This window comes from Ruditapes philippinarum, unplaced genomic scaffold (genome assembly GCF_026571515.1).
Source record: "Ruditapes philippinarum isolate M1 unplaced genomic scaffold, ASM2657151v2 ctg3453_1_1_1_1, whole genome shotgun sequence".
NCBI classification, from domain to species: domain Eukaryota; kingdom Metazoa; phylum Mollusca; class Bivalvia; order Venerida; family Veneridae; genus Ruditapes; species Ruditapes philippinarum.
Window position 1 is genome coordinate 46,719 of NW_026860602.1, and position 27,707 is coordinate 74,425.

General features: G+C 31.7%; 3 protein-coding genes across 3 annotated transcripts in view; all 3 read left to right on the forward strand.

The window, feature by feature from the left end:
* Positions 1-4,150: 4,150 nt before the first annotated feature.
* LOC132712756 (protein krueppel-like) lies at positions 4,151-4,537 on the forward strand. Its single transcript, XM_060695184.1, has one exon. The coding sequence runs from the start codon at positions 4,151-4,153 to the stop codon at positions 4,535-4,537; it is 387 nt and encodes a 128-aa protein (XP_060551167.1).
* A 5,753-nt stretch (positions 4,538-10,290) lies between these two features.
* Positions 10,291-12,019, forward strand: LOC132712753 (zinc finger protein 83-like). The gene has a single exon (XM_060695182.1). The coding sequence runs from the start codon at positions 10,575-10,577 to the stop codon at positions 11,454-11,456; it is 882 nt and encodes a 293-aa protein (XP_060551165.1). The 5' UTR covers positions 10,291-10,574; the 3' UTR covers positions 11,457-12,019.
* Positions 12,020-20,056: 8,037 nt separating this feature from the next.
* The window catches only part of LOC132712751 (zinc finger protein 208-like), a 29,738-nt gene continuing 22,087 nt past the window's right edge, over positions 20,057-27,707 (forward strand). The window contains 2 exon segments of the mRNA XM_060695179.1: positions 20,057-20,155; positions 21,633-23,044. Coding sequence (XP_060551162.1) covers positions 21,846-23,044 — 1,199 coding nt within the window. The 5' untranslated portion in view covers positions 20,057-20,155; positions 21,633-21,845.

Below are 27,707 nucleotides of genomic sequence, written 5' to 3' on the forward strand. Positions count from 1 at the left end.
ATTTGCAATTTTCCTCAAAAGTAAGAACAACTTATAAAATTGTAAATCGGGACATGATTCTACATTGTTATCCAATCTTATCAAGTTCTCTGAAAATCAGTATTGATATTCATGGATAGTTTTATTGAGAAAAAATAATGTGAAATGCCTTACTTTGTTTAAACAATAGATAAATTACTTAAAATGTTTGTGTTCCAACATAAAGAGATCAAATATACACCCAACCAAGTATAAATTATTTAAATGAACTTTCAAAAGATATGATTTATAAACTTAGAGTGCACATATTAATAACCATGTTAGGTCAATTTAATTAATGTTATGGCCATTTTTTAGTCAAAATACCATTTAAATTTTTATTAATAAAGTTCACTAAATCAAAAGTATCAAATTTGTTCTGGCACAGATATATAAACAATCTTATATTTAGCTCCATGGATTTGGCATTAAAATCGGGTGTGAACCATCTCGAGAGTGAAACGTCTGTGTACCTACCTATAATGAAACACGGGTCTTTACACATACGTAGTTACTCCCCTTTGATAATTGATCGTCATTGATCCTTAAACAAAACAAAAAATACATATATCAACAGAATATCAGGTAAAAAAGGTTTAATGTATATATATTTTTAGTTTAATTTAATATAAGACTTCGAAAAGAAACATTTTGTTATTTATCCATGAGTACAAACACTTATTGTAGTTTTAGTTTATTACTGAAGTGTTCAGAACATGTTTACAGTATGCATAACAGTGGTGTCAAAAATTGTTTTCTTAGGGTAAATTGCTCTTTGGGAATAGGTAGGATAGGTCGGATTTTGTTCTAAAATCATGTTTAGCTTTTAACATCTAAGTCCAGAGAAAATGTTCATGCCCTGTTATATACAGAAGACAAGTGGTGGGTGGGGTACGTAAAAATGTGGCCCATTTTCATAAGTATACATTGTTTGTGTACTGTAGTCCTTCTAGCGTGACTAAATCGTACTTGTTATTCAATTTATTCAACTGTACCTTATTCTGAAATAGGTGGAAACAGAAAATTCCTACAAGATTATAAATACGGGATGGTTGGTAGTCATATACAACGTAAGACGTTGCCGTTTTAATTACTCTGTACTGGCATGCGAGCAGTTCCCGTACAGAAGCAGTACCCGTATTTTTCATTTAAACGCTTGATTTTTACTTGCATTCTTCAAAAATTCATTTCAAATCAAGCAGATACATAAACAAGACAAAATCTAAGTGTCAGTTCGGCAGTACGTATAAAAAGTCTCATTTTAAATCACTTTCACCTGTGCGTCATCAAAACGTGACCTTGTTTTCTCCGGGGGATTCCGTCCATGCGCGCATGCGCAAAAATACTTACACGTGAGGCTTGTTAAAGGGTTTTCCACTAATACCACCTGTTTACAGATAAGTAGGCAATGTGATGGAAACTTGTTTAATTATCAGAATTTTGACCATAATTACTATATAAAATAATTTTATGGCTTTGATGCGTAAAATATGCATACAAGCATGCTATTGCTTGTGAATGCGTTGGGGTAACGGTACCGGGTAATAGATACCCGCGTTTAGTCTACGCTCTACTTCCTGAATTACATCTATTTATCTCTTAGATAATGGTCTGTTCAACAATTGTAAATGAAAAAAGGTCCGATATAATAAAATTATATAATTATAATGGGTTAGATTTTATGTACGGGAATTAACTACTTCTCTTCATACAAAATAATGGATAATTTCGGTACCCCATTTGAGGCCCCATAAGTAAGGGTTATTCTATGTTTAGAACATGATGGAATTTCCATGATTTGTGTGACGAGCCGAATATTGATGTGTAAAATTCAAATTTTGGTGAGTGAGCGTAATAAAAAATAATATATACACTCCAAAGTTTTATCATCTCTTTCATAAGTTCCTGTTGCAAAACTCTCAGCAATTTTGAAGCTCTACATTAACTGTCTTAATAATGATAATACTATATTTTTACTAAACACTAAAGGGTACTGTATAAATCTATATCTTATGAAATATTTTAATAAAATTTACCAACAGTAAAACTACTGTATTGGTTCCATTAATAATGGCATTATTATATGGTTGATTCCCAAAAAAATTGTAACATAAAATGTCTCTGTTACCTAGCTTATACACATGCATAATGTACATAAACAGAATAAAATGTTCGAGAACAAAATATTATTTTGCTATTTCAGTATTTTAAGAAGGGTTTTATCTGTTTAGCAATGATTTTGTGCATGCACCATTCGCTTTTAGGTCAATAAATTACCATATTTATTTCATACAAGCATGTTGAGAGTATACATGTACTTTTTAGCTTGACTATTCGATACGAATAAGTTGAGCTATCCTAGTCACCCAAGCATTGGTGTCGGTGTCACTGTCTGGGTCGCCGTAACCAATTTAAAGTTTTTGTAACACCTTAAATATTTTGACAGAATTATGTCCCTAAATTTTCGATGAGAATTTACATTAAAGTTTTAGTAACACCTCAAATATTTTAAAAAGTCCATTGACATATGGCTTTGAAACTTTGTACACCTTTTCACCATTATGACCCCAACATGTAGACAGGAGGAGGTAACTGTAACAAGCATTTTGACAGAATTATGCCCCTCCTTCGATTTAGAATTTATGTTAAAGTTTTTGTAAAAAAAAATAATCTGGAAACAAAGTGATCCCTCGGCAGCATTAATCACAACAAAATTACAAGAGAATTGCTGACTTGGTTTGATTGAATCTGTACATGAAGATAATGAATACACTGTACGTGCAACATCCCCCATGCCCCCTAGCACCGGCACCTTACACCGCAAATATTTTCAAAGTCCATTGACATATGGCTTTGAAACTTTGCACACCTTTTCACCATCATGACCCCAACCTAATTACTCTGGGCCTACAATATGGAATGACATTCCAATACATGTTAGAAATTCTGAAACTTTGAAAAAATTTCAAGCCAACTATATTCATTGGCAATTTTCCATTTAAATTATATATGTCATTTTTCCATTTTTTTATATATGTCATTTTTCCATTTTTATTGTGTACATAGCTTTCTAAATATGATACCAGGATGACTAACTGTGTTGTTTTTTAACATTAGTTGTATTTTTCAATATTGAAGTTTTTGAAAATGCCACAAAGTGTAAAAAAAAAAAAAAAAATTAACAGTTTATTTCTTAAATGATGTTTTGTAAATGTTGACTATATAATGTTGTATATAATTTATGTCACATTGTATTTATATGTTGTTATGTTACATTGTATGTATATGCTGAGGCCCACATGGAAGATCGGGAAACCGAATGTGCTAGCCTCATTAAATAAAGTCGTTACTTACTTACTTACTTACTTACTTACTTACTATACATGAATTACATAAATATTATGATTTAAGTTTACAGTTTCACATGCCTTTACTTAGAAAGATGAATATCCCCTAATCAGTACATAAATATTGTACACACATGTGCATTGAAAGCAAACTTTAAGAACCTGAGTGGCTGTAGAAGTTTAAAATATTAAAAATCGAAAATATTTTGTAAATTATTCAAGTGATATATGTGATGACTTATTATTTTAAATTCAGTTCTTACTTTTAGAAAGAAATCCATACTGACAAGAAAGACAGTAAAGACACACTGTGAAAGAAATTATCATCCCAAAGAAGTGATATTCAAAGAAAAAAGAAGCTCAGCCGATGTAAGAAGACAAATAGATGTTCTGTTTGTGATAAAACATTTTCCCTAAAAAGTTCTCACATATATAAAATACATACTAGTTTGAAAAATCATCAAGGTAAAATGTGTGACAAAGCATTTTCTCAACAAAGTAATTCGATCGCTCATATGACAATGCACACTGGTGACAAGATACAGAGATTTGACATGGAAAGTACATGTAGTTTGCAAGATAGTCCTTTAAATGCTCATATGAGAATACACACTGGCGAGAAGACTCATCAATGTAAAATGTGTTATAAATGTGAAGTGTGTTATAAAGCATTTTTTGTACGAAGTAAACTTATCAGGCATATGACAATACACACTGGCGAGATAAATCATAAATGTGAAATATGTGATAAAACATTTTCTTGCCAAAGTTCACAGAGGAGACATATGAGAATACACACTGGCGAGAAGAAACACAATTGTGAAGTGTGTGATAAAACATTTTCTCAACAACATACTCTGAAAAATCACATGGCAATACACACTGGCGAGAAGAATCATCGTTGTGAAATTTGTGATAAAACATTTTCTAGTCGATGTTCACTGACGAGACATATAAGAATACACACTGGCGAGAAGACTCATAAATGTGGAGTGTGTGATAAAGCTTTTTCTACACGAGGCAATCTTATCACACATTTGAGAATACACACTGGCGAGAAGAAGCATAAATGTGAAGTGTGTGATAAAGCATTTTCTGACCAAAGTAATCTTGTCAGGCATATGACAATACATACTGGCGAGAAGAAACATGAATGTGAATTGTGTGATTAAGCCTTTTCTGAACAATGTCATATGATCAATCATATGATATTACACACTGGCGAGAAGAGTCATTGCAAGAAAAATCATGAATTTGAAGGATGTGATAAAGCATTTTCTTCAAAAAGTAATCTTATCAAGCATATGAGAATTCACACCGGCGAAAAGTATGTTAAATTTGAAGTGTGTGATAAAGTCTTTTTTAGACAAGGAAATCTTTTCACACACATGAAAATACACACAGGCGATAAGAAACATAAATGTGAATTGTGTGATCAAGCCTTTTCTGATCGAAGAAATCTTATCAGGCATATAACAATACACACCGGCGAGAAGAATCATAAGTGTGAAGTCTGTGATATTACCTTTTCTAGACAAGGTTATTTTAATCACTCACATGAAAATACACACAGGCGATAATAATCATAAATGTGAAGTTTTCTGAACGAAGTTAACTGATCAGCCACATGACATTACACACTTGGGAGAGGAATCATGAATGTGAATTGTGATATAAAGCATTTTCTGAACAAGTAATGTATCAGGCATATGACAATACACACTGGCAGAAGAAGCATATAATGTATATACAATGTAAAGTGTGTTTTAGAGCATTTTCTAGAGAAGGTATTATCTAATCCAGCATAATTATGATAATACACACTTGCAAGATTTATTATCCCCCGCTGATGGAATCTGGAGGGGAATATAGTTTTGGCGTTGTCGGTCCGTCCTTCCGTCCATCCGAATTTCGCTTCCGGACTAGTTCTCTGCAACTACTGGCTAGAATTCAACGAAACTTTATGGGAACCTTCAATACCAAGAGGAAATGTGCATATCGTCGGCTTGTTCAGGTCAGACACTTAAACTCAGAGTTATGGCCCTTGATTAGTTATGTAATATGTAGTATGCATATGGAGTAAAAATCGTTTCCGCGCTACTTCTCTGCAACTACTGGCTGGAATTTAACGAAACTTTATGGGAACCTTCAATACCAAGAGGAGATCAGATATTGTCTGCTTGTTCTGGTCAGACACTTTACTTTAATAGTTTGTCAATTTAATGCTATTTAAAGCTCTGAATTCAATTTGCTACAATTTTTTTACAATTTCGGCTCAATTGTATATTTCTATATTCAAATATCTTCCAATCCTCCCTTATCACTCTAATCCCCGTTCACGACTGTGCGGGTTGCCTGTAACTTAACCGGTCAGAAGGGAATGTTTGTAAAACTAAATGTCCTCAAATACCGGAAGTATTGTATGAACTAAATTCACGAGGAACTAAAATCAAGATCTTTGAAACAAAAAATATAAACAACAAAAAATATAAGAAAAGAAAAAGTGCCTTTTCCAGAAATCGAACCATGGTCTTATACATTGAGGAAGCCAACACTCAACCACCATTCTAATACGCTGAACTGTTAAAATGAGTAATTATTTTGGTGATTAAAGATTTAGGCGATAAATAATATGCTTTTGTTTAAGAATTATTGAAACCCCTATTTGTCAATATTTATGTAAACAGAATGATAATGAAAGGAATAGCAAATAATCTAGCTGTACTGTTTTGATCCAGATATCCTGGAAATTGGTCAGAAAGTTTGTTTTGATATTTTCTAGGTCAAGTTGAAATATGCATCACCTGGGATCAAAAACTAGGTGACACTGCCCAAATATGAAAAAAAAAAAATATTAACACTCTAGTGGTCACTTTTTTTATGCAATTGACATCAAACTTTGTCAGGATGCTTGTCTCAGTAATTCAGCTCAGATGAGTTCGATTGGTCAGGTGAGCGTTCTAGGGCCCTCTTGGTCCTCATAGGATTGGAACAGGTCCCTATGTAGGTAAAACTGCTGATCAAAAGTTTAGCATTTTTTGCGATATATATACCAAGTTGAAGATAAAACTCATATTGTTATTGAATTTTCTACTTGTAATAATGTGTTATCTGTGAGCTTATGGTGTTACACTAAATAATGATGTCTTCATCAGAAAATCAAACAATGAGAAACTTGTCTTATAATTTTATTCATAACTATCCCTGAAAATGTGTAAAATTGATTGTGAAAGTATATTACTTTAGAAGAAGTGTGTTTTATGAAATATTTGGTGTCTTTGCATATTTCTGTTATAGGTGCTTGATCTATGTATTTTTTGTCATCACAATCCGATATATCACAGTATAGATAATTATGTGTGTGCATATAATACTTTACCATGTACAGACGTAATCAAACTGAGTCTGTAATTTTCATGTAATTTTGCTGATTTTAGTGCTTAAGATGTGAGGGATCACTTTTTTCCACATATTAAATATTATCATGTAAAACTGTATTATCATTAAAATTTGAAAATTGAGTACAGTATTTCAATTAAACAAATTTAATATGTTATGTCCATATATGTATATAAGTACAGGTATATTTCCCAGAAAAAAGCTTATAGGCCCATTTATGGGGCAGGGTTAAATGTACAGTTTTTGCGAGGACTCTATTCTTTTTACAGTACTTATATCACTTTTATCCACATGTGTTAAAATAGTATAATAATAATTCTTTGCAATGTCTTTTGTCATTTAATTGAGTTCATTGACTAAATGAAAGGATTTTGTTGGTGTTGTTGTTGTTAATACACACTTTAGAGATTGCTCACAAAATGGTCAGAAGACAATTAAAACTGATGTGATCACTTACATATATGTGAAATAAACCATAAACTAGAAGTGCAATAAATCAGCACAACATAATTAAAATATGCTAAAGAGTTTATAATTAGCCGCACAAGCCTCCTTTTGTTTTTATAGGAAATACATGTATTCAAATATAAATAAGAATATTAAGAATACAACAATTTATTTCTCAGTATGTCAAAGCTAAAAATAAAATTAATAATTGACATGTTACACTGTGTTTTTGTCTGAATTTACTTTCTTTATTGCATGATTTTGAATACTTGAACCACGGATTTATATGTAATATAAATCCGTGCTTGAACAAACAGCAGAATATGACATTATGGTTGCAAAAAGGTCAGTTTGTTTCTTGGCTGATCGATAACATGCAACTTCTCACTGCTTTTTAACAACAGCTGACAATACCCAACAATTTAGTATTTTTCCCATACATATGCCTGTGTGACATAATGTATTCAAAGTAATTTAATAACGTATTATAAATATCATAAATTTCTGTAAGTGTATTTTATATGTATATTGATCAACGTGTTAATACTATTATATAAGGATCTTACATGCACAGGCTGCTGGTACAGACTGGAATATCTAGCTTGAGAATAACTGTTTATGTACAGCGGTAACGAGGCTCTATATATTGAGTTGTTTCCATTACCCACTTGCACAAAAACTAGCTACTGCGGTTTGTTACGACAGCCGGTGTTTGATTCCTTTTCTTGCGTATAACATATATTTATAAATCATATTTCGGAAAAAAAATGCGAAACATAATATTTTTATTTAGCACGTTTTTTTAGTAGCTTTTGAAATGAAAACTCCATTCATAACTGCAAAATGAGCTTAGATTATTTCCATAAAGCATTGCTTAGCAGTGGTCCTCATTAAATTATAAATCGGGACTTGACCTTATTGTTATCTTATTATCAACTCTGAAAATCAGTATTGATATTCATGGATATATAGTTTTATTAAAGAAAAATAATTTGAAACGCCTTACATTATTTAAACAATAGATAAATTACTTAAAAAAGGTTGGTGTTCCAACAAACAGAGATCAAATATACGCCTAACCAAGAATGAATTATTTAATTGAACCTTTAAAAGATTAATAACCATTTTAGGTCAATTCAATAAAGTTAATGTAATCAAAAGTATCAAATTCATTATGGCATAAAAATATGGTGTGAACCTTCTTAAGAGTGAGATGTCAGTGTACCTGTAAGGATTACACATAGTTACTCCCCTTTGATAAGTGATCGTCATTGACCCTTAAAAAAAAAGTCGTTTTATAAATTGTTTCAATAAAATATCAGGTAAACATGTTTATTTTAATATATATATTTAGTTTTATTTAATGTAAGACTTTGAATAGAAATATTTTGTTATTTGTCCATGAGTACAAACATTTATTGTAGATTTAGTTTATTATTGACCAGAAAACTGTTTAACGATCTATCAGTGATCGAATGTATAGGGGTCTAACACGTGGTGTCAAAATGTTTTCTTAGGGTAAATTGCTCTTTGACAATAGGTAGGGTAGGTCGGATTTGTTCTTAAATCATGTTTAACTTTTAACATCTAAATCCGGAGAAAATGTTCATGCCCTGTTATATACAGAAGACAAGTGGTGGGTGGGGTACGTAAACATTTTCATAAGTATACATTGTTTTGTACTGTAGAGTCCCACTAGCGTAATTAAATCGTACTTGTTATTCAATTTATTCAATTATACCTTATTCTGAAATAGGTGGAACCAGAAAATACCTACAAGATTATAAATACTGGATGGTTGGTTGTCATATAATATTCAATGTAAGACGTTGCCGTTTTAATTACTCTGTATACAGTATACACTCCAAAGTTTTATCATCTCCTTCATAAGTTCGTTTTGCAAAATTCTTATTCGCAGCAATTTTGAAGCTCTACATAAACTGTCTTAATAATGATAATACTATATTTTTACTAAAAATAAATGGAAACACTAAAGGGTACTGTATGAATCTGATTGATTGATTAATTGATTGATTTTCTTTAGACCGGGCAATCAAGAATAACCTACGAAAGTGCAAGCACTTATTTCCAGTAGGGTCCTTACCTCAGCAGACTCTAGAGACAGCTATGAGATACAAGGGAATCTGGGAACAAGTCCCTAGCTCTTATTGAATAGATCCCTTGGTTCTTTTACATGCCCAGTGTACATTAATTTTGTATAGCACTGATACATGCGAGGATTACCTGGGTTTCGTACCAGCAAACCTATATCTTATGAAATATTTTAAATAAAATTTACCATCAGTAAAACTATATTGGTTCCACTAATAATGGCATTTTTATATAGTTGATCCTCCCCCCCCCCCCCTTAAAAAGATGTAACATAGAATGTCTATGTTACCTAGCTAATACACATGCATAATGTACATAAACAGAATAAAATCTTCTAGAACAACATTTTATTTTGCTCAAACACCTCAAATATTTTCAAACTCCATTGACATATGGCTTTGAAACTTTGCATACCTTTTTACCATCATGACCCCAACAGGTAGACAGGAGGTAACTCTAACAAGCATTTTGACAGAATTATGCCCCTCCTTCGATTTAGAATTTATGTTAAAGTTTTTGTAAAAATTAAAAATCTGGAAACAAAATGATCCCTCTGAAGCATTAATCACAACAAAATTACAAGAGAATTGCTGACTTGGTTTGATTGAATATGTGCATGAGGGATAATGAATACGTGCAACATCCCCCATGCCCCCTAGCGCCGGTACCTTACACCTCAAATATTTTCAAAGTCCATTGACATATGGCTTTGAAACTTTGCACACCTTTTACCATCATGACCCCAACCTATACATGAATTACATAAATATCATGATTTAAGTTTACAGTTTCATATGCCTTTACTTAGAAAGATGAATATTCCCTAATCAGTACATAATTTTTTTACATTGAAAGCAAACTTAAGGAACCTTAGTGGCTGTAGAAGTTTAAAATATTAAAAATCGAAAATATTTTGTAAATTATTCAAGTGATATATGTGATGACTTATTAATTTAAATTCAGTTCTTACTTTTAGAAAGAAATTTAATCCATGCTGACAAGAAAGACAGTAAAGACTCACTGTAAAAGAAATTATCACCCCAAAGAAGTGATGTTCAAAGAAATAAGAAGGTCAGCTGATGTAAAAAGACAAATAGATGTTTTGTTTGTGATAAAACATTTTCCCTAACAAGTTCTCTGAACAGACACATAATTATATAAGATACATACTGGTTTGAAAAATCATCAAGGTAAAATGTGTGACAAAGCATTTTCCCAACAAAATAATTTGATCAGGCACATGATTCGAAAATGAACACTGGCGGCAAGATACAGAGATGTGACATAGAAAGTAGTTCGCAACATAGTCCTTTAAATGCACATATGAGAATACACGCTGGAGAGAAGACTCATCAATGTGAAATGTGTTATAAATGTGAAGTGTGTTATAAAGCATTTTTTGTACGAAGTAAACTTATTAGGCATATGACAATACACACCGGCCAGAAGAGTCATAAATGTGAAGTATGTGATAAAACATTTTCTTACCGAAGTTCACTGACGAGACATATGAGAATACACACTGGCGAGAAGAATCATGAATGTGAAGTGTGTTATAAAACATTTTCTGAACAATATAAACGTATCAGGCATATGAGAATACACACTGGTGAGAAGAAACATAAATGTGAATTGTGTGATATAATATTTTCTTACCAAAGTTCACTGAATAGACATATGAGATTACACACTGGTGAGAAAAATCATAAATGTGGAGTGTGTTATAAAGCATTTTTTGAACGAAGTAAACTTGTCAGGCATATGATGGTACACACTGGTGAGAAAAAACATAAATGTGAAGTGTGTGATAAAGCATTTTCTAGACAACATCATTTAATCGAACATATGAGAATTCACACCGGCAAGAAGAATCATGAATGTGATGTGTGTGATAAAACATATTCACAGCAAAGTTCTTTGAATGCGCACATGAGAATACATACTGGGGAGAATAATCATCAATGTAAAATGTGTTATAAAACATTTTCTCAACAAAGTATTCTTGTAAGACATATGACAAAACACACTGGCGAGATGAAACAAAAATGTAAAGTATGTGATAAAACCTTTTCTCTACAGGGTTCTCTGTTGACACATATGAGAATACACACTGGCGAGAAGAATCATAAATGAGGATTGTGTGATAAAGCTTTTTGTACACGAGTCAATCTTATGACACATATCAAAATACACATTTCTGATAAAAATCAAAAATGTGAAGTATGTTATAAAGTATTTTTTGAAGGAAGTAATCTTATGGCACATATGAGAATACACATGGGTGAGAAGAAACATAAATGTGAAGTGTGTAATAAAGATTTTTTGCAAGAAGTAATCTTATCACACATATGAGAATACACACTGGTGAGCATTTTTGCAAGAAGTAATCTTATCGCGCATATGAGAATAAACACTGGTGAGAAGAATTATAAATGTGAAGTATGTTATAGAGCATTTTTTGACGACATCATCTAATTGAACATATGATTATTCACATTAGTGAGAAGAATCATAGATGCAAATTGTGTGATAAAGCATTTTCTAGACAAGGTCATCTTATCTCACACATGAAAACACACACTGGCGAGAAGAATCATAAGTTTAATAAAACATTTTCTCAATAAAATTCACTGAAGACACATATGAGAATACACACTTTCAATGAGAAATAAATAAAGGAAGGCTGTGATAATGTATATTGTCAATGTGGTTATTTTATCACATATGTAGTGTTTATCATAGGTGGTTGGCAATGATTAGATACTAGAATATTATAATGTATAAAAATGAATGACAATAGATTAACCAAATGTGCCTAGTTGGTGTCTACAGATCTATCATAACTGACAATAGTTGGTGTTGTGAAATATGAATATTATAAGTTCTACAATAATTGATTGATTTAGTGAGACTTACCTGTAAGCCCTTTATTTGCACAATTATGTTAATAATTCAGCAATTTCGAAACTGTTAGATGCTATTTATTAATTAAGCAAGACTTACCTGTAAGTAGGTCGATCATAATTTCTTCCAGCAAAAAACTCCCTTAGGGCTCACTCAGATTACCGACACTGCATCAACACACAAGCTTGGTCATACATACTTTAGAATGTTTTATTCATGCAAGAAATCTTAAGGTTTTTAAGCAGGAATCAAATCAAACGGAATGGTTGGTTAGGCGTGTGAGCCCTAAGGGAGATTTGTGCTGAGTGAAATTATGATCAACCTACTTACAGGTAAGTCTTGCTTAATCAATCAAATGGTTTAATTGCTGATATCGGTAAATGTCCCCGTACGCAAGTGTTGTCTTCTTTCCATATATTCTTTAAAAATTGTCACGATATACAATTTAGTATTATTTGGATATGATCTAATGCAAATGGTTGTGTGTGAAAATCCCTCAGACTTTATTTAAGTAAATTTAAAATTCAAAGAAGAATTTGAGATAAAATAACTTTTATGTATATTTGACCTTCACACACATATGACAACTCACTAGTGTGTGAAAAGATACATAAATGTGTAATAGGTGAGAATTAAGACGCTTTTTTGTTGATCAGTTGTCACATAATATATGACAATTGTGATGGATGAGTAAAAAAAGTATTGGTATGAAATATAATGATTTCTGTTTTCCGTCACCTAAAATAGCATGTGAAAAATGAAATTCACATTTGTGAGAAAATTATTTAAGTGTGACATATGTAGTAAAGCATTTTGTAGTGAAAACACATTACAATTCACACCGATGACAAAGATCTAGATCTGAAATTTGTTGCATCAAGTAACCTGAAACATTTCACACATTTTCCCACCATTAGGAAATTATGTGCATGCTTAGTTTGTAATAAATCTTATTTTTATCAGACAATCGATTCTAGAAAGACATAAAACAAGAGTTAAAAATCAAAGCACAGAAGGCGCTAAAATGTCAGAAAGGTGAAGGTTGTAAGATTATAGACCAATTTGTTTTTGTATAGTGCCACCAATGCTTTCCAGCGTTTTAATTGTAGTCAGTTGGCTATAAGACTAATTGCAACACTGATATTCAATTCAATGTTTATTTGACTTAAACAATTTGAAAAAAAAGAGTTGCCTTAACTGGGATTTGAACTCCAGACCTCTCGCTTCCTAAGCGATCGCGCTAATCCCTCGGCCAGGGTGAATTTATATGTTAAAAGCCTGAAGAAAACCATATTATTCTAAATTAAGGTTTGTAACGACGCTCACTGTTGTTTAACACAGATGTAAATAATCATGGAGCTTACTATAAGCATGTATATCTTTAAAGAATAAAACAATATTAGAAATCTTCGACCATTCGGGAATAATTTTGCTTGAAATTTAATGCGCCTGTCACTTGACGATCTTTACGCAGTGATCTCCCCTGAATTTTTCGGCGTTAGTTTACATATAAAGGGACTACTTTCGGCATTTGCAATTAAAAGCTTCAGAGTCTGAAATTTCGCTACCATTATTTAATTGTTTGGTTTGACGACCCAAACAAATAAAAAACCCATAAAGTACTAGTATGTGATAAAAAAGTTTTTTCTCAAATGCAAGTTTGAATTAACAAGAATTCTCATCATGGAAATGAAAGATGGATTTTGTGCATAAATTCTAAAAGTGCAATACATCAGCACAACATAATTAAAATATTCTTAAGATATAGAATATGACATTAAGTTTGTTTGTTTCATAGTCGATTGATTACACGCAACTTCTTACTACTTTTTAATGTTTGATAATACCCCACAACTTAGTATTTCTTCCAAACATATGTCTGTGTGACATTGTATTCAAAGTAATTTGATAACGTATTAAATTTTTTTATAAATTTTTGTAAGTGTACTTTATATGTATATTGACCAATGTGTTAATACTTTTATTTTATGTAAGGATCTTAACACAGGCTGCCGATACAGACCAGAATATCTAGCTGGGAACTAACTGTTTAACCCATTACTTCATGAGCATTTTGTGAAAAATGGCTGTGAAAATCACTATTTTGCATTAATTTTTTCCATCAAAATTCATGTCAAAGTGTTGCAACTTCTCAATGGATTGAGATAGAGTCAAATGCATTTCAGCGTTGGTTACACGTTACCTTATTGTCACAGGTTCATATACGTACATGTTTATATGTGTTATTGCTTGTCCTAAATGTCCTATAGCTTTAATTTTCATCATACTTTTCATTCATCCCCATATTGATCATATACTCACCACAATTACGGGCATCTCTATCTAACTTTCTACTTAATTGATTCACTACACTACGCATGCGCACTATTTTGAAGATTTTGATGGCGAGAGCCGCGATTTTTGAATGCTATTAAAATTATTTGAAAGCGCATAATTTGTGTATTTACATGTAAATTGGTAGATTGTTTTGATGCTCTTATTCATTCTTTCCCTTTTGTCATTCATCATTTTCATTGATATTTTGTATTTTGCACTATTTTGAAAGATTTTGATGGCGAGAGCCGCGATTTTTGAATGCTAATAAAATTATTTGAAAGCGCATAATTTTTGTATTTACAGACCTTCTGGCCAGGTCCCAAGTACTTTAACCCACAGCGTCCATAAGAAACCCCCTTATCTTTTGGACTGCGACAATTGGCGCCCAACGGGGGACCGTGACTGATATAGCTCAGAGTTTAATTTACAATGCTCTGTAACTCTGTGAAATTCGAGGACGAATTTCAATATAGCAGGGGAGTATGTCACGGTTCAGAACTGTTCACTATTTACGGGAGAAGATGTGTAAGCGGCCGGATAGCTCAGTCGGTAGAGCCACGGAACGGTATTCCGAAGGACCGGGTTCGAGTCCTGGTCAGGCTGCACATTTTCTTACCCTGTGACATTATGATCGATCTTGGGTCATTTTTAGCCTCTCACAAGTCCAAAATTTTCTTGGCGATGAGGGGGACTACCGCCCCCTTCAAACCTGAGGTTACTTAGTTTATATAGACTGAAATAATTGGTAAAACAATTAAGTTTATATAGAATGATATAATAGTCAAACAGTTAAGTTTTGTGTCAAATTGTATATAGCCAAGAGACACACATGTAAGATACTTTATGTATTTATTTCGACAGAACTGAAACAGAAGAGATCTTTGAATTGTACGTAGTGCATCATCGTATACAGCATAATATCTGAGTTACAAATACATGTACATATAATGTTGAAAAGCGTTTTTATAAAATACATTACAATAAAGTTTATTCAATAATAATAAATTTGCTTAGTAAGTATATGATGCTAAGTGAATATCTTCAAATATTTGCAAATTAATTTTCCTACTCATTAAATTGTAAAATCATGTCTACATTTTATCAACTTCTCTGAAAATCAGTTTTGATATTCGTGGATAGTTTTGTTGAAGAAAAATGATGTGAAATGCCTTACTTTATTTAAACAAGATAAATTACTTAAAAGGTTTGTGTTCCAACATATATAGAGGTATATAAGAGGTAACATAAGCCGAACCAAGTATGAATTGTCTAATTGAACTTTCAAAAGATATGATTTATAAACTTAGATCAGGTACGTATATTAATATACATACCTGCTTAGAGTGCACATATTAATAACCATATTAGGTCAATTCAATTAATGTTATGGCAATTTTTAAATCAAAATAACATATAACTTTTTATTAATAAAGTTTATTAAATCAAAAGTATCAAATTCGTTTTTGGCATCATGTAACAGGATAACCTCCTGTTTTTACCCAGATTATTTTGTTAAAATGTTTTTAAACAGAATGTACAAAATAACAAGATTATGGTTCAATAATTCTATATTTATTTTCTTATTAATAATCTAATTTTTAATCTAAATTTTATTAATTAAGTTACAAGTAATTCACAAAATAAAAAGTAATCTCATCAACTGTAAAATGAAGTACAATACTTATTGATTAACCCTAGATAGTAAACTTACTGTGTACTAATAGTATAAAGATGCGTGTATGATTTCAACATGTAATTTAGTACCGTAGTGAAATAAATCTGTGAACTAATTAACTACCATATTTAGTCTAAAATGAAAATTTATTAAAGATATAAAAGTCATTCCTGCCACAATTAAAGTAGGATGTGAACCACCATGAGAGTGAAACGTTTGTGTACCTGTATGAATGCAGAAGTTTTGGAACGAGTACATAAAAATTTTTGTAGGTTTATTTTAAATGTTTAACAGTCGACAAATACTTTGGCATTATATGCAGAATTGGGGTGATTTCCTCTTTACATTGAAAGGCATATTCGTATGATTAAATATTTTCTTAAGTTAAATACAAGTAAAAAAGATAATTGTATATTGAGAACAATATTGTGTAGACAGATATATGATGTTGATGTGGTAAATTGTTCAACAAACTGGGCTTCAAAAGTTAAAAACATTAATTCTTCAGTCAGCAGGATTTAATGAAGTCTGGTTATATCCCGATTCTGTTAATATAAAACTATTTGTACCTATTTTTAGGAATAGATTACGGGATATTTATATTTTAAGTTGTTGGAATGATGGTATTCAATCTTCATCATTGTTAAATGTATATAGGGAATATAAGATTACATTTGAACAATCGATATATATAAAATATATTGAAAATGTAAAATATAGAAATGTTTTAGCAAAAATAAGACTCTCCTCACACAAACTTAATATCGAGTTAGGAAGACATAATAATGTACCAAGGAATGAACGAAAGTGCACTTTATATTATATGAATGATATAGAAGATGAATCACTTTATCCTTAAATGTCCGATATATTCTGAGTTTAGAAAGCAATATATTCCAAGATACTATTATTGCAACACAAGTATGTTTAAATTCATTTCATTAATGCAAACTGGTCGCAAGAAAAATCTGAAAAATTTAGTTATATTCTGTACGTGATAAAGCTTTTAAATTGAGGGATAGTTAAATTTGTTATAATATACTGACATGTAAGCTTAAATTTACCCTCTTTCTCGTTTTTTTCTGTTGTTTAAAAAAAATGAAAAAAGTATCATTGTAACTGTTAAATGCGCATTGTATATCCATCATGTAGATTTGTAAAGTTATATGTGAATATGAAATGTATATATACACATATTTTTTTTTATTTATTTATTAATATTTGTATCTTCTCAAATTAACTTCAACACATAACCGAATATAAATACCATGATAAAATGTTTTGACAAAACTAATCCTTATAATTAAGTCAAGTGTTAGTTGTTTTGGGTATTGGTATGTTTTGTGTGGGTTTTCTTTTCTTTATATATACGAGTATCTGTTCTCGTATAAAAAAAAACGTACAAAATCAGTAAATGTATTCATTTTTGTATTTTCTGATCGTAAGATAAGTAAATACATAGCTAACATCCACGGTCTAACACAAAATTTCCTAACAGTCCTAACAATGCAAAGTAGTTCTCACTCAAAACTGCTTAAAAACCAGCAATTTAAAAGAAAGAATGATTTTTAATGTAGGCATTTAACGAATTACAGTGCATTAAAAGTTTAGATTAATCAATAGAAATATGAGGTTACAATCACAAATTTCGCGGATGAAAATCTTTTGTACCCAATGAAAAATGTTCGGCTATTTCCGTAAAGCTTCGGATTATCATGAATATCATTTTAATCAATGAAAATGCTTTTTGGCTTGCAGCCACGGCTGCAAGCCATTTCATATGGAAAACTTGTTCCGGTTAGGTGGTTTCCTGCTTACATCTGTTGGTGCATGATTGAACGGGTAACCAGCTGCAATCGTGCCAATCGCAACCTTTCGGCCTTTTCCGTCACTCTTCGGATTAATGATAATAGCCGATGTAGTTCCGATTGCAATCGTGACAATTCGGGCGATTCCGTCATACTAAGTAATATAACGGAAATCTAAGCTATTTTAGTTACTTCGATAATCCCAGTTTGTTTATATAAATAGGATTTCTATTTTTACTTGATTACCGTAATAAATTATAAACGAAATTGTTCCGTTTCAATTGTTTTTCAAGACGCAAAAGTTAGTTTCTTTTATAATTGTTTTTTGTCTGTATCAGTTTTATACATTAGAGAATGGTAGTAGTATTCCGTCTTCAAAGGGTGGTCCTGCATGATCGAGTTATATTTAGATCTACTGAACTGGTGAGGTAATCTAAAAATAGCCCATGCATATCATTAACCTTGCCACATAGCGCATCGTCTACATAGTTGATAGTATGGCTTGTATATATGTTAATGCTACGATTTTTATAAAAGATAATAGCAATTTATGCAAAGGTGGTCACACTATAGCTCAAAGTAAACAAGTTCTAAAGAAATTAATAAACGAAAAGTCGTTTTTCCTTATAGTGCTGTAATATGGGACCCATATGGGTCCAATATGGGCGTACCCAAATGGACTTGCCCATATTGGTCCCATATAGGTCCAATATGGGCATACCCATATGGGCTTGCCTAGATATAGCCCATATGGGTCCCATATATGCATGTTTGCTGGGACATGCTTCTTAATTAGTGCATTTACTTGTCTATAAAGCAAAGGAATGATTTCGCTGCGAAAAAGGGGAAATGAAATGTGCACACTTGTTTTCCTTCAGACTTCAGTATCACGTTAGTATTTTTACGATTGATCATTTTCTTTATTAGTTTTATACAATAGAGATAAGAGAACTAAATAAACCCTTTATGATATACAAATACCGTAATTCAAAAAAAAAAATGTGATAATAAATTGAAACAAAAAAAAAACAATTTTAAATGGTTGGGATGAAGGCACAACTGTGCAAGCCTTTCCTTTTAAAAGGAAATTTATTTCAGCTATGCCGATTACCGAATACTCCAGAGCGTAGTACACAAATAAATCTGACTGTCGAGTAGTGGAATTTATACATGTCGGACTGTTTTGGCGAGAAGATTTTCGATAAATTATTTTCATCAGTGTTAAACAACACGTTTATCGTGAACAAAATACCTCGAAATTAATAAGGATTACAAACACGAAATGGAAATTCTCAATTTAGAATTACATAATGTATTCGTTTTTATTCAAGGTTCATATGTATAACTTCGCCGTGGTGCAGAGGTAAGCGGTCTCGTTGAGGGTGTGAGAGGCCTATGGTTCAAATCCTAGTCGAGGCAATTCTATTTTTTTTTTTCATGCAAAATTCCATATGTAAATATCAAACTGTTATAGAAGAAAATCAAAACGCTGTCGCTGCGTAAGAAAAATTATAGTATATAACAATAAACTTATACAGGGAAGTACATACAGATAGTCAGTATGATTTAGATTGCAAAGATCAGAAAATACCATAGAGCTGCAGCCCTTTGATTCATATAGAAATGAATTCTATTAATATTGATCATGAATTATTAAGGGGAAGTAAATGTTAAAATACTGGTTATGTAAAGTTACCTAAGTTATCCCCCTTCATTTGTCACAGTTTGTTTTTTTGTATTCACATAAAAGAAAGTGTATTGTAGCTTAAATTGATAATGTTTGGTAAAGATAGGCCAATTCTTGTGTATTATATACATGTATTCATGTGCTTTTTAAGTAATTTCGTATCTCAAATTAAACATTCTCACATCACATAAACCATTATTTTGTAATTATATATATTCATGTCATGTGTCATTTATGTATTATATGTTGTATTTGTATATTTAATATGGTGATGAGCTATTTATGCTTATATCAAGTAATAAAGTTTCTGTTCTGTTCTGTTCTGTAATGATAACACATAGTTACTCCCCTTTGATAATTGATCGTCATTGACCGTTCATAAAGAAATAATCGTTTTACAATTATTTCAATAGAATATCAGGTAAAAATGTTAAATAATAAAATATTTATACATTTACTTTAATTTAATGTAAGACTTTGAATAGAAAAAATTTGTTACTTATCCATGAGTACAAATATTTATTGTAGTTTTAGTTTATTACTGCATATGAAGCACAGGACCCCGAAATTCTATCCAAAACAGAAAAATAACGATTTAAAAAGTCCCCTATATATACTATAAAACACGTGTTTTTTTATAGTATATATAGGGGATTCTTTTTAAATCGTTATTTTTCTGTTTTGGATAGAATTTCGGGGTCCTGTGCATGAAGTGTTCAGAATATGTTTATCTATAACAGTAGTGTCAAAAATTGTTTTGTTAGGGTAACTTTATCGTCGGGAATAGGTAGGGCAGGTCGGATTTTATTCTTAAATTATGTTAAGCTTTGAACATCTAAATCCGGAAAAAAAAATCATGCCCTGTTATATACAGAATACAAGTGGTGGGTGGGGTACTTGATAAATTGGCCCATTGTCGTAATTATACTTTGTGTAGGCTCCTTCTACTACAAGCCTGACCGAATCATATTTTGTATTCAATTTTTAATTATACCTTATTCCGAAATAGGTGCAACAAGAAAATTTATCCCAAGATTTTATGCATTGAATGTTTTGCAGTTTGTTTGCAACCAAAAGCTGTGTTCATAATCATTGACATCCTCACTCAACCTAAGCCACTATTTTTGTTATTGTGCGCCGATGAAACTTGTCCGTACTATACCTCTACAAGGCATATATTTAGGTAGGATAAGGTGACCCTAACAAAACATTTTTCTTTTAGCCTTAGTAGACTCATTATTTGAATAATTTTAGGGAAACGTTTCATATGGTGTAAGACAATTAAAGTATTATATAATGGGTATTGACAACCTCTATCAACCTTATAGCCACGAATTTAGTAACTGTGCGATGACGAAACTTGTCTGTACCATACCTATACAATATAAGTACAACAATTTCTTTTTGAACCAACCTAACACAAATACCTAGTGAGTATTCATGGCCAGTAGATAAGCCCTATTGATTTTTTGGTCACTAAGTCAAGTCAGTCATTAGCTGACCACATAACTAATTGTCTGCCAATGGGGGAAGGGGCATACATATTTTACAAACATATCTTGTTAGTCTAAATTAGTACCTATATAAAGATTTGATATGCAAACACTAAATATCTTTTTCATTTTGCTTTACTGATACAGTACATAACCAAAAAAATTGACAAGAAACATGTTAGTTTTTGTTTTTTCATCAATATTATGATTAAAGTTTACAGTTTCACATGCATTTACTAAGTAGGATGAATGTCCCCATATCAGTAAATTGTACATTGAAAGAAAACTTTAAGACCCTGAGTTTTCTATAGAAGTTTCAAACGTTAAAATTCGTAAATATTAGGTGAATAATTCTTGTGAAATATGTGATGAAGTATTAATTTAAATTCAGTGTCTTACTTTTAGGAAGGAAATTCAAACGGACAAGAAATGCAGTATAGACTCACTTTGTAAGAAATTTATTATCTCATAGAAGTGATGTTGAAAGAAATAAGATGCTCAGTCGATGTAAAATGACAAATAGATGTGCTGTTTGTGATGAAACATTTTCTCATTGAAGTTCTCTGAACAAACATATAAATAAAGATACATACCATCAAGAAGAATCATTGATGTAAAATGAGTAATGAAGCATTTTCTCAACAAAGTTTTTTGATCACACATATAACAATACACACTGGCGACAAGATACACAGATGTTATGTGTGTGATAAAACATATTCGTATCGAAGTTCTTTGAATGCCCATATGAGAATTCACACTGGTGAGAAGAACCAGCAATGTGAAGTATGTGATAAAATATTTTCTACACGACATGATCTTATCAGGCATATGACAATTCACTCTGGCGAGAAGAATCATATATGTGAAGTGTGTAATAAAGCGTTTTCTACACGAAGTAATCTTATCAGTCATATGAGAATACACACTGGCGCGAAGAAACATAAATGTGAATTGTGTGATAAAGCATTTTCTACACGAAGTAATCTTATTAGGCATATGAGAATACATACTGGCGAGAAGAAATATAAATGTGAAGTGTGTGATAAAGCATTTTCTACACGAAGTGATCTTATCAGTCATATGAGAATACACACTGGCGCGAAGAAACATAAATGTGAATTGTGTGATAAAGCATTTTCTACACGAAGTAATCTTATCAGGCATATGAGAATACATACTGGCGAAGAGATATATAAATGTGAAGTGTGTGATAAAGCATTTTCTACACGAAGTAATCTTATCAGGCATATGAGAATACATACTGGCGAAGAGATATATAAATGTGAAGTGTGTGATAAAGCATTTTCTACAGGAAGTTATCTTATCAGGCATATGAGAATACATACTGGCGAGAAGAAATATAAATGTGAAGTGTGTGATGAAACATTTTCTGATCAAAGTAATCTTATCAGTCATATGAGAACACACACCCACGAGAAGAAACATAAATGTGAAGTGTGTGATAAAGCATTTTCTACACAAAGTGATCTGATCAGGCATATGAGAATCCATACTGGCGAGAAGAATTATAAATGTGAAGTGTGTGATAAATCATTCTCTGATCGAAGTAATCTTATCAGGCATATGAGAATCCATACTGGCGAGAAGAAACATAAATGTGAAGTGTGTGATAAAGCATTTTCTACACAAAGTAATCTTATCAGACATATGACAATACATACTGGTGAGAAGAAACATAAATGTGAAGTGTGTGATAAAGCATTTTCTACACAAAGTAATCTTATCAGGCATATGACAATACATACTGGTGAGAAGAATCATTGATGCAAATTGTGTGATAAAACGTTTTCTAGGCGAGATCATCTTATCTCACACATGAAAATACACACATGCGAGAAAAATCATAATTGTGATAAAACATTTTCTCAATAATTTTCAATAAAGACACATATGAGAATACAAACTGGTGTTAAGAAATAAATAAAGAAAGTCTATGATAATGTATGTTCTCAATGCAGTTATCTTATCACATATGTAGTGTTTATCTTAGGTGGTTGGCAATGATTAGATAGTGGAAAATTACATGTATAACATATAAGAATTATTGACAATACATGTAGATTAACCAAATGTGCCTAGTTGGTGTCTACATGTCTATCTGTCATAAATGACAATATTTAGTGTATTGAAATATGTATGGTTACAAGTTCTACAAAACATGATAGATTTAGCGAGACTTACCTGTGAGTTGAAGGTTAAAATAATTTCATCCAGCAAAAGTCTTTCTTTGGGCTCACTCAGATTGCCTACACTGCATCAACACACAAGCTTGGTTATACTTTAGAATGATTTCTTGTGTGCAAGAAATCATAAGTTATTTAAGCAGGAATTAATCTGAACAGGAAGGGTGGGTAGGTGGGTGAGCTCAAAGGGAGATTTGTGCTGATGAAATCATGATCAACATACTTACAGATAAGTAACATAATCTACCTTATAGACACCACAGATTTTAAGAGCGGATTCCTGATTAAATATTGAAGTTGTACAATAAATCTATAATTCTTCTCTATTGTCAGTGTTTTTTCTCACTTAATTGGGAAGAGGCCTTAGCCTTTTGATTTTGGGAAAAATTATCGCTAAAATTGCTGATTTGGGAAGTAAAAAAGCTTGTTTAAGTTCAGATTTTTGGGAAAACTGCATGCTTATAAAGAAAAATTCAATTGGGAAGAGGCCTTTTTTCGGAGTCTGTTATATAAGTAGTAAAATCACTGATTGTATAACATATTTTGATGTAATGTGTATGTTTATTACAGACAACACTATACAAATGGCTGAATTATTAACATTATTGTGTAAATAAAAGGCATCACTCATTTTCCAATATCTTCTCTTAAAATATGTTTGAACGAGATAATATTGTTTTATTATAATAACTTGCAAAAGTTTGTGCATTGCTCCAGCACCCTGTACATGTACTTTCAATTATGTATATAAAGGTACCTCTTTAACAAATGCTTTAAAAGGAGCAGCGGCTCTGGTACTATGTGGTTATAAGATGCTTAGAATGCCAGCACTAGTGTTATGCATGCTTAATTTTTTCCATTGACTAATATTTTTCCATGTGGTTTCATTGCTGATTGCAGTAAATGTTCCCTTGTTCGCAAGTGTTGTGTTATTTCCATATATTCTTTAAATAATGTCAAGATACACAATTAAATATTATTTTGGATATGATCTTAATACAATTGGTTGCGGATGAAAGTCTCCCCCCCCCCCCCGACTTCGTTTTAGTAAATTTAAAACTTAGAAGCAGAATTTTAGATAAAATACCTTTTATGTTTATTTGACCTTCACTCACATATGACAACTCACTAGTGTGTGAAATAATATAAATGTGTGATATGTGAAAAGACACTGTTTTGTCGGTCAGTTGTCATACATATTATATGCCAATAATATAGAGATTGATGAGCTAAAGATTTGTTTTCAGTACCTAAAATATAATGGAAAAATTCACATTTGTGAGACAAAATATATGTGCGAAATATGAAATAAAGCATGTTTTAGACAAAACACATGACAATTCACACCGTTGAGAAAGATCTAGAGCATCAAGTAACCTGAAACATTTCACACATATTCCCACCAGTTGGGTATTATGTACATGCTCATTTTGTAATAAGTCATATTTTTATCAGATAAGCGGTCTTAGAAAAAGACATAAAATGAGACATTAAACAAAAATTAAAAAAAAACCATAAATTATTAGTGTATAAATAACACATGGGTTTGTGGGTAACAGTAAAAATATCATCCCGAGGAAAATACTGCATGTACGCCGAGGGTGTGTGTAACAGTAAAAATATCATCCCTCGTAAAAATACTACGCCTCGGGTAACAGTATTTTCCTCGGGATATTATTACTTTTACCCACAAACCCATGTGTTATTTATATACAGAATACTGTTACCTATGTAACAGTATAACATTCTTAGTCACGTGGTACACTTGCATTAACAGTAAGAATAACTTCCAGAGGCCTATGGGAAATAAACATTACGAAAAAAAGTGAGGGGTAAAAATATGTGATAAAATGTTTTTTTTTTTTTTTCAAATGCAAGTTTGACAAAACAAGAATTCTCATCAGGGGAAAAGGTGGATTTGTTTATTGCATAAATACTTAAAGTGAAATAAATCAGCACAACATAATTAAAATATGCGTTTGTGTCTTAGCAGATCGATTACACAAAAGTTCTCACTACATTTTTGTATATTTTTTTTCTTCAAAAATATGTCGATGTGACATTGTATCTAAAGTTATTAATTAACGTATTAAAAAATTTATAATTTTTTGTAAGTGTACTTTATATGTATAATTTGATCAATTATATGTGTTATAAGGATCTTGACATCGGCTGCCGATACAGACCAGAATAAAATTCACAGAAGACACATACTCTAGTATGAGAATACACACTGGTGACAAGAAATAATTGAAGGAAGTATGTAATATTGTATATTATCAATGCGGTTGTCTTATCACATGTGTAGTGTTTTCACATATGTAGAGTTTATCAAAATGGAGCACTTGTTGTTTTCTTCACCCTTTTGACCTTGACTCGGGTCACTTTTTGGCTGGTCAACAGAGTTACTTTCTGGGGAAATTCCATCATGCTCTTCATTTTCACTTGCATCATCCGCCATGTTCCCAGATTCTGGTACATTGTCTGTTTCATTGATGTTAATTCAGAAACCAAGTTTTTCAGCATTTCAGGCTGTTGCCTTTGAAAAGTCATGATTGTTGAGAATTCTAGCTATTTTTGCAGTGTCAGAATTATTCATTGTACATGGCTTAATGGCCTACCACTAGTGCCAGACTCTCTGGTATCATCGCCACTAGCTGTGGTAGTGGACTTTGAAAAAGAAGTCATCGCTTCCAGTTATAGTCTGGGAGCCTAATTAACTGCCACCTCCATTTTTTCCAAACTGAGTTCCAATCCCAGTCTTTGCAGGATACCTTAATTCCTGCGCCATGTTAAAACTGTCATTATATCAGTCTTAAATTATTTTTTTTCTCTTTACAATTCAATCTAAATATCCCTTTTTATAATTTTTAAAGTTTTCATTAGATTTTGTAGAATTAGATTTTTAGAAACGCAACGTCTTAAATTCAACTAGTTCGAATAACAAATACCGTAAAATCACTTTTCATATGTCATGTAGACCTGTACTCTACTGGAACTAACTTGCAATTGACCTCCTGGATACTACAAGCATCTCTCACAGGGGCCATATCACATGACGTTGTGGTGATAGGAAAATCATACCATATCATATCACCATTTCTAATTTGATAAACAGTGAAACAAAAACAAATTGCCAAGCGCCGGCATTTTTCTCAAATTGACATGCAGCCGAAAGTTATTTCTTTTTCACCATATCATCTTTATTTTCCTGATGGTTTTAAACCATCTCAATCATGCTTTACGCAAGTTTAAATCCAGGAACATCATTTCCATTGAGAGAAATGTGAATAAAAGTATTCGTAACCATAACATGTTGTATAATCTACATGTAGATAACCAGTTTCCTTGTCCGAAAGTTATCGATATGTGGCTATTTTTAGAACAGGTCTCTTATCAGTGACGTATACGATGCTTATCTCAGATCGTTCCCTATTGGCACGTCAATTGAAGAATTCGAAAACCTAGCTAAACGCCGTTTTCTGGTACATTCTGTACATGTAATGTACCGGAAAACGGAGTAGTTAGGTTTTCGAAAAAGGTCAATTATCTTGGGTTTATTACACATTTTCATTGATTAGAATGTAAACCTATTGTTTATTATTTCCTTTAGTATAATAGTAATATTCACATAAACAGCATTACATAATTACAAAAGAAAATCATCATAAAAATATATACATGTATAAGTGTAAAACCTGAAAAAAAACAACAAATAATGAATTAGAATTGACACAAATTACATATCACAAATAAGTGAATCCTGTAAAATACAAAAAAAATATTATTTTTATTATCTATATCAAAATATATTTACAAGTAGTAAAAGCTGAAAAAGAAGAAACGATGATTTTTATCGGAATAAAATCGACATACATGTAAGTATATACACAGAGAAAGTAAAACATGTAAGAGAAAGATTTAACTAAGTATTTCATAGTCTATATTTTTAATGTATACACACAAAAACAAGAAAGACAACATGCATTTAAAAATCGAAGTGGACAGGTCCTCTACAAAAGTTATAAATGTCATGTCATGTTAGACAAAAAGTGGCCCGCTAGGGAGAAGAGGTCACTTATTATGCCCCACCCCTTCAAAGAAGATGGGGGTATATTGTTTCGCTCATGTTGGTCTGTCTGTTGGTCTGTCCGTCGGTAGACCACATATGGTTTCCGTTGATTATCTTGAAAACTATTCATCACAAACTCTCATATTTCACATAGTGATTGGTCATAACTAGTAGATGACCCTATTGATTTTGGGGTCACAA